General features: G+C 39.8%; 1 protein-coding gene across 1 annotated transcript in view; it reads right to left on the bottom strand.

Moving 5' to 3' along the window:
• Positions 1-18,590, bottom strand: part of LOC126236926 (HCLS1-associated protein X-1) — a 72,244-nt gene that overhangs the window by 18,557 nt on the left and 35,097 nt on the right. Inside the window, exon 4 of the mRNA XM_049946595.1 lies at positions 11,752-11,926. Within this exon, the coding sequence (XP_049802552.1) occupies positions 11,752-11,926 (175 nt within the window). The remainder of the gene's footprint in view (positions 1-11,751; positions 11,927-18,590) is intronic.

Genomic DNA, 18,590 nt, shown 5'->3' with positions numbered 1-18,590 from the left:
TGATGGCCAAAGCAGAGAGGGTATAAAATGCAGAATGGCAATAGAAAGAAAAGCATTTCTGAAGAAAAGGAACCTGTTAGCAGCTAATATCAGCTTAACAATATAATGAAAATGATAGCTGCTACTCACCAGTCTGGCTCTAGCTGCCAGAGACTGTGGTTATTTTTGTGCGAGTTTCATTGGAGTGTTTGCGTGTTGTCTACTTGTGACAAAGGCCTTGTTGACCAAAAGCTATCTTTCCAACAGTCTTTTTGTTATGCCTTTCTGCGGCTCAGCATCTCCACTATGTGGTGAGTAGCAACATCGTTTTCATTTTATTGTTACATTCCAGCCTGTATTTTCCACTGTCTAATACTAACTTATGTGTATGCAAGTGTCTTCTGAAGGTATATGTCTGGAATGTAGCCTTGTATGGAAGTTAAAGGTGGATGATAAGCTGTTCAGACAAGAATAGAATAGAAGCTTTTAAAATGCTGTGCTACAGGAGAATGTTCGATTTTAGATGTTAGATCAAATAACAAATCAAGCTGAGGAAAAACAAATTTATGGTACAACTGGCCTAAAAGAAGGGACTGATTGATAGGACATATCCTGATGCATCAAGGAATTGTCTGTTTGGTAATAGAAGGAAATATGAGGGATAAAAAATGCCGACTGATACCGAGGCTTGAACTACTACTACTACTACTACTACACTGAGGCAGTGTACTTTGTATTTCTAATTTTCTTTCTTCCAGCCTGTTCAATTTCCTCATCACGATTAACAGACATAATCTTTTCAGGTTCTGTTGGAAATAAACAGAAAATTTGGTCACAAATCACAACAACACTAATTACAAACTGGGCCATCTGTTCCACTGAATGAAACCAGGTGACCACTTATCTCTTTGAGTGCGAGGAGTATTACAAGTCACACTAAGTAAAATTATCGGATTAGCTGAAGCCTTCACTAACACACAACAAAACTGTCACTTTTCTATCCAACCAAGGTCTCAGTCTACACTACAGATCAGTGTTTTACAACAACTAAATCTTTCACATTCGCATTCACTGGCTTTGCCAACTCACAACCAAACTGACAGCTTTCAAACTAAGTTATGACTCAGGCTGTACTGCAATTCAGTCTACTGACACACCCTACATTCCAAAAACTGTAGGCAACAATAAAAATATTGCCAGTGTTCTGTTCTCTTCCTACTTGCACACATATGATGCCACATGGCACAACATTATTATGTCACACAATAAAGTTAACATCTGTATTGGTAGTTTGTTTCCAAATTATCTCTTATTAGAGACATCTGACAGAGTTCCAATTTGGAGCAAATGAGAACATGACATATTCTTAAGATTTTGTTTGCATAATGTGTTTACCTACATTCAATAATAGAAACGTTTCTGGCATGTTGAAAATTCAGTAACCTCGTCAGAAAATGCATTTTCATAAACTGCCCACATATCATCCCAAAAATGTTGTTATCACAAATAAAACTAAAATGAAATGTTGTGCAACTCTTCCATAATACACTGATTCCACTTTCATCTCTGTTACATATGTTGAATAGCTTATTGGTTTGGGTGGGTTGGTTGGTTGGCTGCTTGGTTGGGGGTCAAGGAACTGAACAACAGAAAGCTAATCAGTCCCTTGGTAAAGAAATAGTTCATCTGGAGTTAATTATGGCTGTAAAAAAAAATTTATCGAATTATGAAAGTATGTAGGAGTGGTAAAACTGAGGCAGTGGGAAATTATTTAAGGAGAAATAAAAGTGGGTAGGTCAGAGTAGACGAGGAGTCTGATAAGGCTTGTCTGCAGTGAGGCAAACCCCAATTAGGGCAAAGACAGTTTTTGATGAATAATCAAAATGTCCTCAGTCTTGGGTTCGAATCCTGCCACTGCTTAAATTTTGACTAAGAACAGCATTGGCAGGCAAAGACTTCCGGCATAAGAAGTCACCCTCATTCTGTGAACGGTCTTGTCAAAGAGGGCAGAGGGGTGGAAAACTGCCCCTAAAGGTGGAAGAAATGGCAATGATCAATGGCATGAGGATGCAGAAAGCAATGGAAACCACTGCATTAAAGACATGTAAAATGTATCCACAGGACATAAGGCCTATAACTGAAAAAGTGTCATGATGATCTCTCCATTGGCAAAAGATTCTGGAATAGTCCCCCATTCGAATCTCCGGGAGGGGACCTCCAAGTGGGAGGTGACCATGAGAATAAGACTGAATGATCAATGAAAGGATAATGTTCTACGAGTCGGGGCGTGAAGTGTCACAAACTTGAACAAGGTCGGGGAAACTAGGAAATCTGAAAATGGAAATGCCAACGCTCAGTCTAGATATAGTAGGGGTTAGTGAAGTGAAATGGAAAGAAGACAAGGATTTCTGGTCAGACGAGTACAGGGTAATATCAACAGCAGCAGAAAATGGTATAATGGGAGTAAGGTTTGTTATGAAGGTAGGGCAAAGAGTGTGTCACTGTAAACAGTTCAGTGATAGGGTTGTTCTTATCAGAATAAACAGTAAACCAACACAACATCGCAAGCTGGGACTGGACTGCAATTTTAGGGGAAGGAGCAGAAGAAGAGGTTACAGGAGAATATGGGCTTAGGACAAGGAATGAAAGAGGGCACAGAATAAATTTCAGCTAGTAATAGCGAATACTCTGTTCAAGAATCACAAGAGGAGGTGGTAAACTTGGAAAATGCCAGACGATACGGGAAGATTTCAGTTAGATTACATAATGGTCAGTCAGAGATTCTGAAATCACAAACTGGATTGTAAAGTGTACCAAGGAGCATATACAGATTCAGATCACAATCTAGTAGTGATGAAGAGTAGGCTGAAGTTTACGAGGCTAGTCAGGAAGAATCAATACACAAATAAGTGGCTACGGAAGTACTAAGGAATGACAAGATAAGCTTGAAGTTCTCTTAGGCTGTAGATACAGCAATAAGGAATAGTTCAGTCGGCTGTACAGTTGAAGAGGTCATCAAATAAGTTGGAAAGAAAAACATAGGTAAAAAGAGGAAACTGCGAAGAAACCATGGGTAACAGAAGAAATCCTTCAGTTGATTGATGAAATGAGGAAGTACAAAAATGTTCCAGGAAACTCAGGAATACAGAAACAAGTCTCTAAGGAATGAAATAATGAGGAAGTGGAGAGAATCTAAGATGAAATGGCTGCATAAAAAATGTGAAGGAATCGAAAAATAAATGATTGTTGGAAGGACTGACTCCACGTACAGGAAAGTCAAAACAAGCTTTGGTGAAACTAAAAGCAAGGATGGTAAAATTAAAAGTGCAATGGGGATTCCACTGTTAAACGCAGAGGAGAGAGCAGATAGGTGGAAAGAATACACTGAAAGCCACTATGAGGGAGAAGATTTGTCTGATGTGATAGAAGAAGTAACAGGAGTCAATTTATAAGAGGTATGGGATCCAGTATTAGAATCAGAATTTAAAAGAGCTTTGCAGGACTCATGATCAAATAAGGCAGAAGGGATAGATAACACTCAATAAGAATGTCTAAAATCAATGGGGGAAGTAGCAGCAAAACAACTAGTTAGGCTGGTGTGTAGAATGTATGAGTCCAGCAACATACCATCTGACTTCCAGAAAATATCACCCATACGATTCTGAAGATTGCAAGAGCTGATGAGTGCAAGAATTATTGCACAATCAGCTTAGCAGCTCTAGCATCCAAGTCGTTGACAAGGGTAGAATGGAAGAATGGAAAAGAAAATTGAGGATGTGTTAGATGACAACCAGTTTGGCTTCAGAAATGGTAAAGGCACCAGAGAAGCAATTCTGATGCTGCAGTTGATAATGGAAGTGAGACTAAAGAAAATCAATACACATTCATAGGACTTGTTGAGCTGCAAAGTGTTCGATAATGTAAAATGGTGCAAGATGTTTGAAATTCTGAGAAAAATAGGGCTAAGTTATAGGGAGATACGCTTAATTTAAAAAGGGTGTAAGACAGGGATATAGTCTTTCGCCCCTACTGTTCAATCTGTACATAGAAGAAGCAATGATGGAAATAAAAGAAAGGTTCACAAGTGGAATTAAAATTCAAGGTGAAGGGTTTCAATTATACAATTTGCTGATGACATTCTTATCCTGAGTGAAAGTGAAGAAGTATTACATGATCTGCTGAATGGAATGAACAGTCTAATGACTACAGAATATGGATTAAGAGTAAATCAAAGAAAGACAAAAGTAATGAGAAGTAGCAGAAATGAGAACAATGAGAAACTTAACATCAGGATTGCTGATCACAAAGTATATGATGTTAAGGGATTCTGCTACCTAGGCAGCAAAATAACCAATGAGGGACAGAGCAAGGAGGACATCAAAAGCAGACTCGCACTGGCAAAAAGGCCATTCCTGGTCAAGAGAAGTCTACTAGTATCAAACATGGGCCTTAATTTGAGGAAGAAATTTCTGAGAATGACGTTTGGAGCACAGCACTGTATGGTAGTGAAACATGGACTGTGAGAAAAGCAGAACAGAAGAGAATCGAAGCATTTGAGATGTGTTGCTACAGATGAATGTTGAATAGGGGGACTGATAAGGTAAGGAATGAGGTGGTTCTGCACAGAATCAGAGAGGAAAGAAATATGTTGAAAACACTGGCAAGGAGAAGGGAAAGGATGATAGGGCATCTGTTAAGATATCAGGGAATGACTTCCATGGTGCTAAAGAGAATTTTAGAGGGCAAAAACTGTAGAGGAAGTTAGAGATTGGAACACATCCAGCAAATAATGAACAAAGACCCTGAAATAGATCAGTCCTAGCCTATAGTTTGGGGGTGAGGGAGGCACGAAAATGGGAAGCATGTTATAAAGAGGGCTTCAAGGCACATTCCAAATGGTAATCGCATCTGACAGCAGGTGTGAGGATGTCAATGCTTCGTGTATGCAAAGTTGGATGATTAAGAAATTGTCAGATAGCGGCTGCAAGAGTGAGCAAGAATTTGTACTGTTGGAACTGATGAAGGAAGATTCCCGTTTCAGTGTGGAGACTATTGTAATGACACATTCCGACGCAGAGACATACAATACCTTAAAGGCTGCGCCAAAGGTTAAATTCAGAGGGATGTAGAATATAATCTCTGTAATGTGCATATTGGATTCTCTTTTGCTTCATACTCCAAGAAGGAGTTAAAGAGACACTTTCGATTGTTACCTTGGAGAGGATGGGCGTAATTTTTGGTGTGTGTGGAAAGGCAGCCATATTGTTAGTGTTTATGGTTTGTGCGACGAGCAGAGCAAGTCTTGTTGTATTGTGAATAAAAAATAGTGAGAAGTATCTAAGTTTTACAAGAATTATTTAAAGTGACGTAGCATTGTATTTCTTGGTTTCCACCGTCTTCGTGAAGTGACTCGATGCCGACTCAGGAAGATACACACGGTCAACAAAGAGAAGGACATCGATGGTGACTAATGAATTAATATTGTGGCAGAAGGACTAATTCTACGTCTAAGGTGAGAACTCTGATTAAATGAACAGTGACATAGAATTCAAAAATGTAATTAATCGGAATGGTAAATTATATTACAGGCAAATTTCACACAGCACTGAATTTGTCCGCATTCAAGCCGGTCAATACAGTCCGCAAAAAAAGCCTTTCAAAAATTCTAAGGTTACAGTTCCATATCCATAATTTTTCCTTTTTTCAAAAATAAATAAATTTAATTTATTTTATTTATTTCGCCACACTGTCTACTGGACAAGTCTAGAAGGCACCAGCAACCAGTGTTACTCCACGATGACGGACTGGATCCAACCATTTCAAAACTAAAGGTGCCACTGAGCCATAAACCTGGCACCCAATCGGAACAAGATAAAGGCCCATAAAATATTAAATAGAGTAACATGCACCCAAAGATATGTGGTCAGGGAAAGGGGAAGCATTGAGCTTTTGCATGTAGCTGGTCTTAAGCTTATGAATATGGGGCAACTATATCAGCTTTTTATTAAAGAGGAGTTGCAAAAATCGGTATTATGCAACAATAACCAAGCTCTGGGCACCCAAGCAGAGTTCTGAGTCAGGATGGACTATCATATGATTACAAAAATGCATGACTCACATATTCACAGAAAAGAATTGGAAGCCATGGGAAAGGGTCCAAGTGGAGGTCCTACAGATGGAGCTTTGTGGATGGTGCTCAGCCAAGGCTACAGATTTAAAGCTATTCCACATGCAAAAGTCATTGACATACAGTGCAGGGGCGACCAATTGTCTGACGGTGATTATTAACCCACTGATGGCAATGTAAAAGTGTGTGGCACTCAGAGAGACCTGCAGGATACCACTCATAGGGGAAGCTGCATTATGTACCAACTATAATCCAAAACAACAAGTGGGATAAAAACTGACAAATACAAATTGGTATTAAGCCACAAAAGCACCAGTCATGAAAGCATAAATAAAATGTGAAGGTGCTGAGCAGTGACGTGTGCCTTATGTAGATCAGAAGAGACTGCAGTAAGGGTTTTTAAGTTTATAAAAACCCTGTTGGACTGGTGTTTGATACCTAAACACATGGTCAGATGCGATTCGTCCCTCTCGAAAGCCACACTGGTTGGGGGACAGAAGGCCATGTGATTCGATAACAGAACATAATTGTCGAGTTACCATCCTTTCAAGTCGTTTTCAGAGTGCTTTGGTGAGGCTAATCAGACAGTAGCTGTTGACTGAAGTTGGGTTTCACCTGTTCTATGGATTGCGACGATGATACTATTCACCACTGCAAAGGGAAAACACCTTCTAACCAATACACACAGAAGATGACGTCTTTCAGTGACATTCAGATGTGACTTGAATTCAAAGAAATAGTATTGACAGCAACTGAGATTTATACCAAATAAATTAAAAAACGACAGAGCTTATCCCCCTCGGTACACAAAACAGGTCAGAACACTGTTTCAGAAACAACGAAAAAAAGCATGCCAAATTTAAACGAAAGCAAAATCCCCAAGATTGGCCCATTCTTTACAGAAGCTCGTGATTCAGTACAGGGTTCAATGTGAGATGCTTATAATAGTTTCCAAACACTTTGTCTCAAAACCTGTCAGAAAATCCAAAGAGATTCTGGTTGTAAGTAAAGTATACTAACAGCAAGACACAATCAATGCCTTCTGTACACAACATCAACGAAATAAAAATACTATTGATGACAGTGCTGCTAAAGCAGAGTTCCAAAACACAACCTTCTGAAATTTCTTCACCAATGAAGATGAAGTAAACACTCCAGAATTCAAATCACAAACAGCTGCCAATGTAACTTAGAAGTAGATAACCTCAGTGTAGTGAAGCAATTTAAATCACTTAATAAAAGCAAGTCTGCCGGTGCAGACTGTATACCAATTAGGTTCCTTTCAGAGTATGCTGATGCAATAGTCTAATACTTAACAAACATATGCAATCACTCACTTGAGAGAAGATCCGAAGCCAAAGACTGGGAAGTTGCACAGGTCGTACCAACATCCAAAAAGGCATTCAGATTAATTCTTTAAATTACAGACCCATATCATTAACATCCATATGCAGCAGTATTTTGGGACATATACTGTGTTAGAACATTATGAATTACCTTGTATTGACACACACTTAACACGGATTTAGCAAGCACCGCTGTTGTGAAAACAACTAGCTCTTTACTCACACAAACTGTGGAGTGCTACTGACAAGGGATTCCAAATTGCTTTTGTATCTTTCGGTTTCCAGAAGGCTTTCTACACTGTACCACACAACCGGCTTGTAATCAAACTGCATGCTTATGAAATATTGTCTGAGTTATACGATTGGATTCGTGATTTCCTGTCAGAGAGGTCACAGTTTGTAGTAACTGACGAAAAGTTATGGAGTGAAACAGAAGTGATTTCTGGCATTCCCCAAGCCCTCTACTGTTCCTTATCTATATAAACGAATTAGGAGACAATTTTAGCAGCTGTGTAAGGTTGTTTGCAGATGCTGCTGCTGTTTATTGTCTGGTAAAGTCATCAGAAGATCAAAACAAATTGCATAACAATTTAGAAAAGATGTGGTGTGAAAATTGGCAATTGACCTTGAATAACGAAAAGGGTGAGGTCAACCACATGAGTACTAAAAGGAATCTGTTCAACTTCGGTTACACCGTAAATCAGTCAAATCAAAAGGCCGTAAAGTCAACTAAATACCTAGGAATTACAATTACGAACAACTTAAATAGGAAAGAACACACAGAAAATATTGTGGAGAAGACAAAACCAAAATCTGTGGTTTAATGGCAGCACACTTAGAAGATGCAACAGATGTATTAGACTGTCTACACTATTCTTATCCGTCCTCTTTTGGAGTACTGCTGCGCAGAGTGGGATCCTTACCTGACAGGGTTCACGGAATACTTCAAGAAAGTTCAAAGAAGGGCAGCATGTTTTGTATTATCAAGAGATAGGAGAGAGATTGTAAAACATGATACAGGATTTGAGGTGGACATCATCAAAACAAAGGTGTTTATCATTGTGGCAGGATGTTCTCATGAAATTTTAATCACCAATTTTCTCCTCTGAATGCAACAATATTTTGTGGACACCAATGAACATAGGAAGAAATGAACATTATAATAACATAAGGGAAATCTGAGCTTGCATGGAAAGACGCAGGTGTTCATTTTTTCCGCACAATTTTTGAGTAGAATAATAGCCTCTGCAGGCATTTAAGTGTGATTTGCAGAGCACCTATGTAGGTGTATATGTAGATTATCTGATTATGTGTCTAATCAGTGCTGGGGATGAATATGGTGAGGAGTCAATGCCTGATAATGCCCAGTCAGTAAAAGGTTCATCTTACAATCCGGCACGGAGATGTCTTGAACTTGTCAGTTACGTATCTGAAAGACAAATGGCTCTGAGCACTATGGGACTCAACTGCTGTGGTCATAAGTCCCCTATCTGAAAGACAACCAAGAAAGAGGAGGTTGCTGACGCTATCCCAAAGTGGAACGTGAGCTGTTCAGCATGAAACAACATACAGGTAGAAATACCCCCACAAAGGAAAAGATCTGGAAAAACTGTTTATCTCTGCCAGCCCGAACAACTAAGGATATTGGTCCCAAAAGAGTCCTATGTTCCCGAGGAGGAGATGTAGCACTCCCAGCATTTCTTCTTATTGCACTTGGTTAGATAACAAGCCTTAGTGAAAAGTTGTTTAAAAGTAAGGAGGATTCCATGAAAGCTGTCTCTTGAAATGTTGCAGGGCCCATCTATGTTACCATACATATGTTGCAATATCTTTGATCCACCAAGGCATTGGCTGGCAGAGAAAGGAGCATGCAGAAAGGGCAACAGCAGTCCCAGCTACATGGATGATGGCATCGCAGATGGCTCCCACAACCTTGCAGATTCATCCTGACAGAGGTGTGAATGTGATAGCAGAAGTATACAACTGTCAGTTGGCTCTTGGAAGAATTCGGTGTGTTAAATTATCTGTAGGGCAGGGGACAGCAGTTACCATCACTAAGATTGTCATGTAGCAACCAGTGTAGCAGATTGCAAAAAGAAAGCGTAAGATCAATAACAGAAAATGTGGAATAGTGGTAGGAGTACCATCACTGAGGAAACTGATAAAGACTGGAAAGAAGCTGGACAGTCAGAAGACCCGTTCCAGACAAAGTGGTATTTCCCCACAGTGGAAGACATATGGCCAAAGCGTTGATATTTAAAACACAGCACAAGGTGTGGGAAAGACAGATTCACATAGCAGTGATAAACCATAATTTTGATCTTTCTTGGAAGCGAATCCCCATCAAACACCAGGATGAATGCACCAGTATCTTGTTACCTGACAACCATGTTTAGGTTCTTATGGGCTGTGATGACAACAGGTACTTTATCAAGTTGGTTACTCGAGAGTGACACCAGGGATGAGAAGGAATTTGTCATCTTAATTAAGATGAAACCACTTTGTCATTTGCTATGAGAAGAGGGTTCGCCAAATACAGTTTCAATATTCTCCACAAAAAATCGTCCCTCTATTCAGGTGCATACCAGGAATTGAGGGAAATAACTGTCTGCAAGTCATTTAGTTTTGTCCCTTCCCGTGGCATAACCAAAGAGAGAAAATTCCTACAGTAATTAGGATCTGCGCTGAATTGTAGTCTGTCTCAGGAGACTGTCAGAGCCTTGCAACTACAGGCTGGTAACTTTGGCCATTTCATGATGTCAAATATTTGATATGATGCTGCCTACTCCTAACGTGGCTCTCTCCACAGGTATCACCCAGTCAGAGCAAAGATCTCCTAATGTGATGATCAGTCCAAGGACAGGCACTTACTCCTTGGAATTCATGGGGAGATGAAAGCTCAGGCATCAAAAATATGATCCCTGCATGGTCAGAAAGCTAGAACTGAATAGGTACTTAACGACCACTCACATGAACTGGTTACCATGCTGGGTAATGGGCAACCTTCCCCTCGTGTCCCATATAATTTGTAAAATTTTTGAAAATGTGAAGTCAAACCCAAATGTTGGGACTGAACATCTAAAATATGTGATGTAAGATAAGGGGCCAAAGTGGGACAAGCCATAACAGAGTGAGCTCGGCTGTCAGCCATGATCCTTGTTTAACAAAACTGCAGCAGCTGTTTGAATAATCCTTTAGCAGTACAACCTGATGTTGCATCATCAGATACATCGAGGTTGGGGGGGGGGGGGGGGGGGCTGCAGAGTGGAGGAAAAATTAAAATTTTTGACAAGGGTCCAGTGACATCAATAACTTGAATGTGAGTATTTTGCTTATTGTGTACCTGATGCTCTCGCTGGTTATTTTCCATTTCGTACATTTAGTATCTAAACATTATTGCAGTTACATATTGATTTCACTGGACCTCTTGTCAAAAATTTTAATTTTTCCTCCAATCTCTGCTTTTTCTGCTCAGATGTACCTAATGATGCAATTTTAGGTTGCAAAACTAGTTGTGATAATAAAGGATTATTCAACAGCTGCTGCAGTTCCGTTGAATGAGAATGCATTCATATAGCTGTGGTTGCCCACAACAGAGCTGTGCAGCAGCAAATCTGTCCTAGAGACTAAGTCGGTGAAAAGATATAGTCAGTGTAAAACTGCAGCACTGGAGAGGGAGAAGTAGTGCAATGGCATGGGGCCCCACATTCGCCCTGCACATACTCACCAAATAATTGTGAGCCCCCAGGGGTGACGAGTTTAGGTAAGTTTAATAAAATGAAGATTACAAGTACTTTCCATGTGGAATGTGCTAACTCTGCTCCAAGCTTCTGTATGCTCCTGCTGGAGAGTCAACCCTTATGTAATTTTTGAACAGAGTATAGCTTTTCAGTCTCAGTGCTCCTTGAGTAACTAGGGAGAGATGAATGAACAAAGTAACTGGACGCATCAAATAACCAAAAATGAATAAAAGTTGCAAAAATCAAATTGAATCCAAAAGCAATGGCAAATTAATTATATACTCACATGGACAAATGTATCTTCTCTTTCAAAACTAAGAGCTCTTAGCAAACTACACTATTACCTATAACAAACTAATTTCTTCTCTCTGTAGAAAGTGAGTGTTTCATCCTGTCACATGTTGCACTTCGCTTGCAACTATATAAATGTAGTTGTGCCAACTATGTTACAATAAATTCTGTCACAAGAGTTCAAGTAACTTACTGCACTATTGATAACTCCAGCACTCTTCTAAAACATGAAACAATTCTATTATTTCTATAAAAGTAGTATACATACCTCTCATCTAAATCATTATCTTCTTTCTTGTCTTCCAAGTACCCTTTAACACCTGGATGCTTATACTGATATCCAGGTTTAAATAATTCATCTCTTAAACTCCTACCAGTTCTTCGGCCTCCATCGTCGTCATCATCATCATTAGGTGGCTCAATAGAATGGAAATCTCCAATACCTGGAAAGAAAGAAACAGTGTCCTATACAGAATACATAACAACAAAGTTCCCTAGATGCTTTGAAAATTTTTTATTGTTCCGTGGCTCAATGAACACAAAGAAGACAAAATACGTAACATTAAAAAACAAATATGAATTAAGGAGTACTACAAGTGATACAAACCAATGAGTAGATATGCAATAACTGCAACACACTGATTTGTTAATAACTTGCACCAAGCAGTACGAGAAAAACTACAACTCAGCCATTCAATTTCAACATAAAAATTATATTTTAAATACACTAGCAAATATTTTAGCTTTATAGTAAGTACAAAGAAAATAATAGTGGGCACTAGATCATTTAAAATGATTCATCTTAAGTACAATGAATCACCTATGAAGGCTGTAACATTAAGTACAGTGCAGCTATCCTCAGTGCCTTATAAGACTCAAAGTAATTATACCAACCCACATTCCAATATAACTGAGGCATGTCCAAGCATTAATCCAACTAGTTATAATTACGTTCAGTCTACATGACTGCTTATAACAAACTGATGATAGGTGCACTGTCAGTTGAAAACTAGATCTGCACTGCAATAAAAAAGGCAGATGATTTTATGACCAACGCTGACCTTCTTTCAGTCCTGGATTACATCACAGTCATGGGGCAAAATCATTTCCAGGGAACCAAAAATGATATACAGCTGGGTGACTAAAGTCATGTAATAGCAATATGCACAAAAACAGGTGGTGGTGGTGGTATTGCACACACAAGGTATAAAAGGGCAGTGCACTGATGGAGTCATCATTTGTACTCAGATTATCCATGTGAAAATGGGAATTAACAGATTCTGAATGTGGAATGATACTTCGAGCTGGACACTTGGAATATTCCATTTCGGAAATCATTTGGGGATTCAAGAATCCGAGATTCAAATTGTCAAGAGTGTGCCAAGAACACCAAATTTCAGACACAGACGACACAGTGACAGACGGCCTTCACTTAATGACCGAGTGCAGTGGCATTTGCATAGAGTTGTCAGTGCTAAAAGATAAGCAGCACTGATTGAAACAACGGCAGAAATTGTACAACAAACGTATTCATTAGGACAGTGTGGTGAAATCTGCCATTAATGGACTATGGCAGCAGATGACCAACGTGAGTGCCTTTGCTAACAGCACGACACCACCTGCAGCACCTCTCATGGGCTCGTGACCGTAACGGTTGGACACTAGATGACTGGAAAATTGTGGCTTGGTCAGATGAGTCCTGATTTCAGTTAGTACAAGCTGATGGTGGTGTTTGGGAGTGGTGAATACCCCAGTAAGCCATGGACCCACAGATGTCAACAATGCACTGTGCCAGCTGGTGGTGGCTCTATAATGGTGTGGGCTGTGTTTACTTGGAATGGACTGGGTCCTCTGGTGTAACTGAACCAATAATTTACTGGAAATAGTTATGTCTGGCTACTTTCAGATCACTTGCAGCCATTCTTGGAGTTCATGTTCCCAAACAACAATCAAATTTTTATGGATAATAATGTGCCATATCACCAGGCCCCAATTGTTCACGATTTGTTTGAAGAATATTCTGGACATTACAAGCGAATGATATTGTCCCCAGATTGCTCAACATTAATGCCACAAAATAATTTAAGAGGCATAATTAAGATGTCAATTTGGGACAAAATCCTGTACAGGTAACACTTACGCAATTATTGACGCATACAGAGGCAGCCCCCCCCCCCCCCCCAAGAACCATGGACCTTGCCGTTGGTTGGGAGGCTTGTGTGCCTCAGTGATACAGATAGACGTACCGTAGGTGCAACCACAACGGAGGGGTATCTGTTGAGAGGCTAGACAAACTTATGGTTCCTGAAGAGGGGCAGCAGCCTTTTCAGTAGTTGCAGGGGCAACAGTCTGGATGATTGACTGATCTGGCCTTGTAACACTAACCAAAACAGCCTTACTGTGCTGGTACTGCGAACGGCTGAAAGCAAGGGGAAACTACAGCCGTAATTTTTCCCGAGGGCATGCAGCTTTACTGTATGATTAAATGATGATGGCGTCCTCTTGGGTAAAATATTCAGGAGGTAAAATAGTCCCCCATTCGGATCTCCGGGCGGGGACTACTCAAGAGGACGCCATTATCAGGAGAAAGAAAACCGGTGTTCTACAGATCGGAGCGTGGAATGTCATATCTCTTAATCGGGCAGATAGGTTAGAAAATTTAAAAAGGGAATTGGATAAGTTAAAGTTAGATATAGTGGGAATTACTGAAGTTCAGTGGCAGGAGGAACAAGACTTTTGGTCAGGTGAATACAGGGTTATAAATACAAAACCAAATAGGGATAATGCAGGAGTCGGTTTAATAATGAATAAAAAAATAGGAGTGCCGGTAAGCTACTACAAACAGCATAGTGAACGCATCATTGTGGCCAAGATAGACACGAAGCCCACGCCTAAAAACAGTAGTACAAGTTTATATGCCAACCAGCTCTGCAGATGACGAAGAAATTGAAGAAATGTATGACGAGATAAAGGAAATTATTCAGATAGTGAAGGGAGACCAAAATTTAATAGTCATGGGTGACTGGAATTCGAGAGTAGGAAAAGGGAGAGAAGGAAACGTAGTAGGTGAATATGGATTGGGGCTAAGAAATGAAAGAGGAAGCCGCCTTGTAGAATTTTGCACAGAGCATAACTTAATCATAGCTAACACTTGGTTCAAGAATCATAAAAGAAGGTTGTATACCTGGAAGAATCCTGGAGATACTAAAAGGTATCAGATAGATTATATAATGGTAAGACAGAGATTTAGGAACCAGGTTTTAAATTGTAAGACATTTCCAGGGGCAGATGTGGATTCTGACCACAATCTATTGGTTATGAACTGCAGATTGAAACTGAAGAAACTGCAAAAAGGTGGGAATTTAAGGAGATGGGACCTGGATAAACTGAAAGAACCAGAGGTTGTACAGAGTTTCAGGGAGAGCATAAGGGAACAATTGACAGGAATGGGGGAAAGAAATACAGTAGAAGAATGGGTAGCTTTGAGGGATGAAATAGTGAAGGCAGCAGAGGATCAAGTAGGTAAAAAGATGAGGGCTAGTAGAAATCCTTGGGTAACAGAAGAAATATTGAATTTAATTGATGAAAGGAGAAAATATAAAAATGCGGTAAATGATGCAGGCAAAAGGGAATACAAACGTCTCAAAAATGAGATTGACAGGAAGTGCAAAATGGCTAAGCAGGGATGGCTAGAGGACAAATGTAAGGATGTAGAGGCTTATCTCACTAGGGGTAAGATAGATACTGCCTACAGGAAAATTAAAGAAACCTTTGGAGAAAAGAGAACCACTTGTATGAATATCAAGAGCTCAGATGGAAACCCAGTTCTATGCAAAGAAGGGAAAGCAGAAAGGTGGAAGGAGTATATAGAGGGCCTATACAAGGACAATGTACTTGAGGACAATATTATGGAAATGGAAGAGGATGTAGATGAAGATAAAATGGGAGATACGATACTGCGCGAAGAGTTTGACAGAGCACTGAATGACCTGAGTCAAAACAAGGCCCCAGGAGTAGACAACATTCCATTAGAACTACTGACAGCCTTGGGAGAGCCAGTCCTGACAAAACTCTACCATCTTGTGCGCAAGATGTATGACACAGGCGAAATACCCTCAGACTTCAAGAAGAACATAATAATTCCGATCCCAAAGAAAGCAGGTGCTGACAGATGTGAAAATTACCGAACAATCAGTTTAATAAGTCACGGATGCAAAATACTAATGCGTATTCTCTACAGACGAATGGAAAAACTGGTAGAAGCTGACCTCTGGGAAGATCAGTTTGGATTCCGTAGAAATGTTGGAACACGTGAGGCAATACTGACCCTACGACTTATCTTAGAAGAAAGATTAAGGAAAGGCAAACCTACGTTTCTAGCATTTGTAGACTTAGAGAAAGCTTTTGACAATGTTGACTGGAATACTCTCTTTCAAATTCTGAAGGTGGCATCGGTAAAATACAGGGAGCGAAAGGCTATTTACAATTTGTACAGAAACCAGATGGCAGTTATAAGAGTCAAGGGACATGAAAGGGAAGCAGTGGTTGGGAAGGGAGTGAGACAGGGTTGTAGCCGCTCCCCGATGTTATTCAATCTGTATATTGAGCAAGCAGTGAAGGAAACAAAAGAAAAATTCGGATTAGGTATTAAAATCCATGGAGAAGAAATAAAAACTTTGAGTTTTGCCAATGACATTGTAATTCTGTCAGAGACAGCAAAGGACTTGGAAGAGCAGTTGAATGGAATGGACAGTGTCATGAAAGGAGGGTATAAGATGAACATCAACAAAAGCAAAACAAGGATAATGGAATGTAGTCGAATTATCTCTGGTGATGCTGAGGGAATTAGATTAGGAAATGAGACACCTAAAGTAGTAAAGGAGTTTTGCTATTTGGGGAGCAAAATAACTGATGATGGTCGAAGTAGAGAGGATATAAAATGTAGACTGGCAATGGCAAGGAAAGCGTTTCCGAAGAAGGGAAATTTGTTAACATCGAGTATTGATTTAAGTGTCAGGAAGTCGTTTCTGAAAGTATTTGTATGGAGCGTAGCCATGTATGGAAGTGAAAGATGGATGATAAATAGTTTGGACAAGAAAAGAATAGAAGCTTTCGAAATGTGGTGCTACAGAAGAATGTTGAAGATTAGATGGGTAGATCACATAACTAATGAGGAGGTACTGAATAGGATTGGGGAGAAGAGAAGTTTGTGGCACAACTTAAGTAGAAGAAGATATAGGTTGGTAGGACACGTTCTGAGGCATCAAGGGATCACCAATTTAGTATTGGAGGGCAGCGTGGAGGGTAAAAATCGTAGAGGGAGACCAAGAGGTGAATACGCTAAACAGATTCAGAAGGATGTAAGTTGCAGTAGGTACTGGGAGATGAAGAAGCTTGCAAAGGATAGAGTAGCATGGAGAGCTGCATCAAACCAGTCTCAGGACTGAAGACCACAACAACAACAACAACAACAACAACAACAACAGAGGCAGCAGGGCTCAATATTTCTGCAGGGAGGTTCCAGTGACTTGCTGAGTCCATGCCACGTCAAGCTGCTGCACTATTCTGGGCAAAAGGAGGTCCAACATGTTGTTAGGAGGTTTTCTGTGACTTCTATCACCTCACTGTAAGTACTTTGTGTTTGTAAATATCAAAATCTCCAGAGGGCAAGTCTCTGTGAAGGTAGCTTATCACAGCAGACATGATCTTGTTCACTATTATCACCTATGCTTTGGCACTTATTACTGACAGGAGAGAGAAAAGAAGAACAACATCTTCCTGTCTAGCTTGCACACTATAGTTAAGAATACTGACACACAGTTCTATTACTTCCTCACCATGCAAAAGAAAGGTTTTGACTAATTTCGTTTTCATGAACTATGCTGAATATTTTTTACTAAGACAAAGTAACAATTGCCAGAACGAATATTGCAGCACTGACAGTCTCTGTGATAGTCACTGACCTTAAGCTGATCTTTCCACATAATGACCTCTCTTAATTTAATAAACTAAATTCCTGCTGATTTGGTGAACTAAGTTACTGACCTTTCTTCCAGTTCATTGACTTAAAATCTCCACACCATAAATCTGAACGGACACTAAGGCTTATTTTATTTCTCTTTTTTAAGCTTATGGCATAAATTTTAATAATGAGACTATTATTCCACATAACATTCCTGGAACCTACTTGCTCTCATCCATTTACTTCATTTTTATTATTTTTATTCACTGTGGTCACAAGTTAGTAGCTGTAGTCAACTAATAGCTGAAAGCCAAAGTGATTATGGTCAATCCACTGTTTTTCAAATTGTGCATGTGGGGCATAGTGGTATGCAGTGGTAATGGGGTAAACGGCTTGTTGTTTGGTCTACTGCAAGTATATAAGATTTTACGTATGAGCTACAATGCAAGCACTTACCACTGCATCAAGTCTACTTTGTTTTCATTCACCACAATGTGAATAAATAGCATGTTGTAATAAGCTGGTATGCTAAATTTAGGGACAGAAGTAATTCACGAGACATGTCGCTATCAAATCTTATAGCTTGATGCAACTTTGACCATAAATAGAAAAAATTGCTACAGTATAGTACCAAAGGTAACTGAAAGAAATATGCAACAAGATGAAGATAAATGTCACTTTTACTCAAACACAGTAAATACACTGAAGAATTGTTGATATTTATGATGGTCCCCTGGACATTACAAAAGGTGGTACATTGTTATTAAAAGGATATGTGATCACCACGGGAGTCAATGCACACTCGGCAGTATGCTGTCATGCAAGCCACAAGGTTGGTAAGGCGTTCTTGTGGTAGTTCATACCTTTCTTCCACCAGCTAGGTTGAAAACTACTGGATGGTCATTGGTACATGTGGACATGCTGCAATATGCCTCCCCAACGCATCTCACACGCTCGATGGATTTATAGTCGAGGGAGTTGGCAGACCAGTCCTTCCGCCTCCTCATGTTCCAAGAGCTGCTCCACCTGCACTGTTCAATACAGTCATAAATAAAAAAGAAGTCAGTGCCAAATGCACCCCTGGAAGGACAAATGTGGGAAGGGAATATGGTTGGTTGATTTAAAAAGGGGGGGAAACGGACCAA

Source organism: Schistocerca nitens, chromosome 2 (genome assembly GCF_023898315.1).
Source record: "Schistocerca nitens isolate TAMUIC-IGC-003100 chromosome 2, iqSchNite1.1, whole genome shotgun sequence".
NCBI lineage: Eukaryota > Metazoa > Arthropoda > Insecta > Orthoptera > Acrididae > Schistocerca > Schistocerca nitens.
This window is presented reverse-complemented; position numbering and strand designations above follow the sequence as displayed.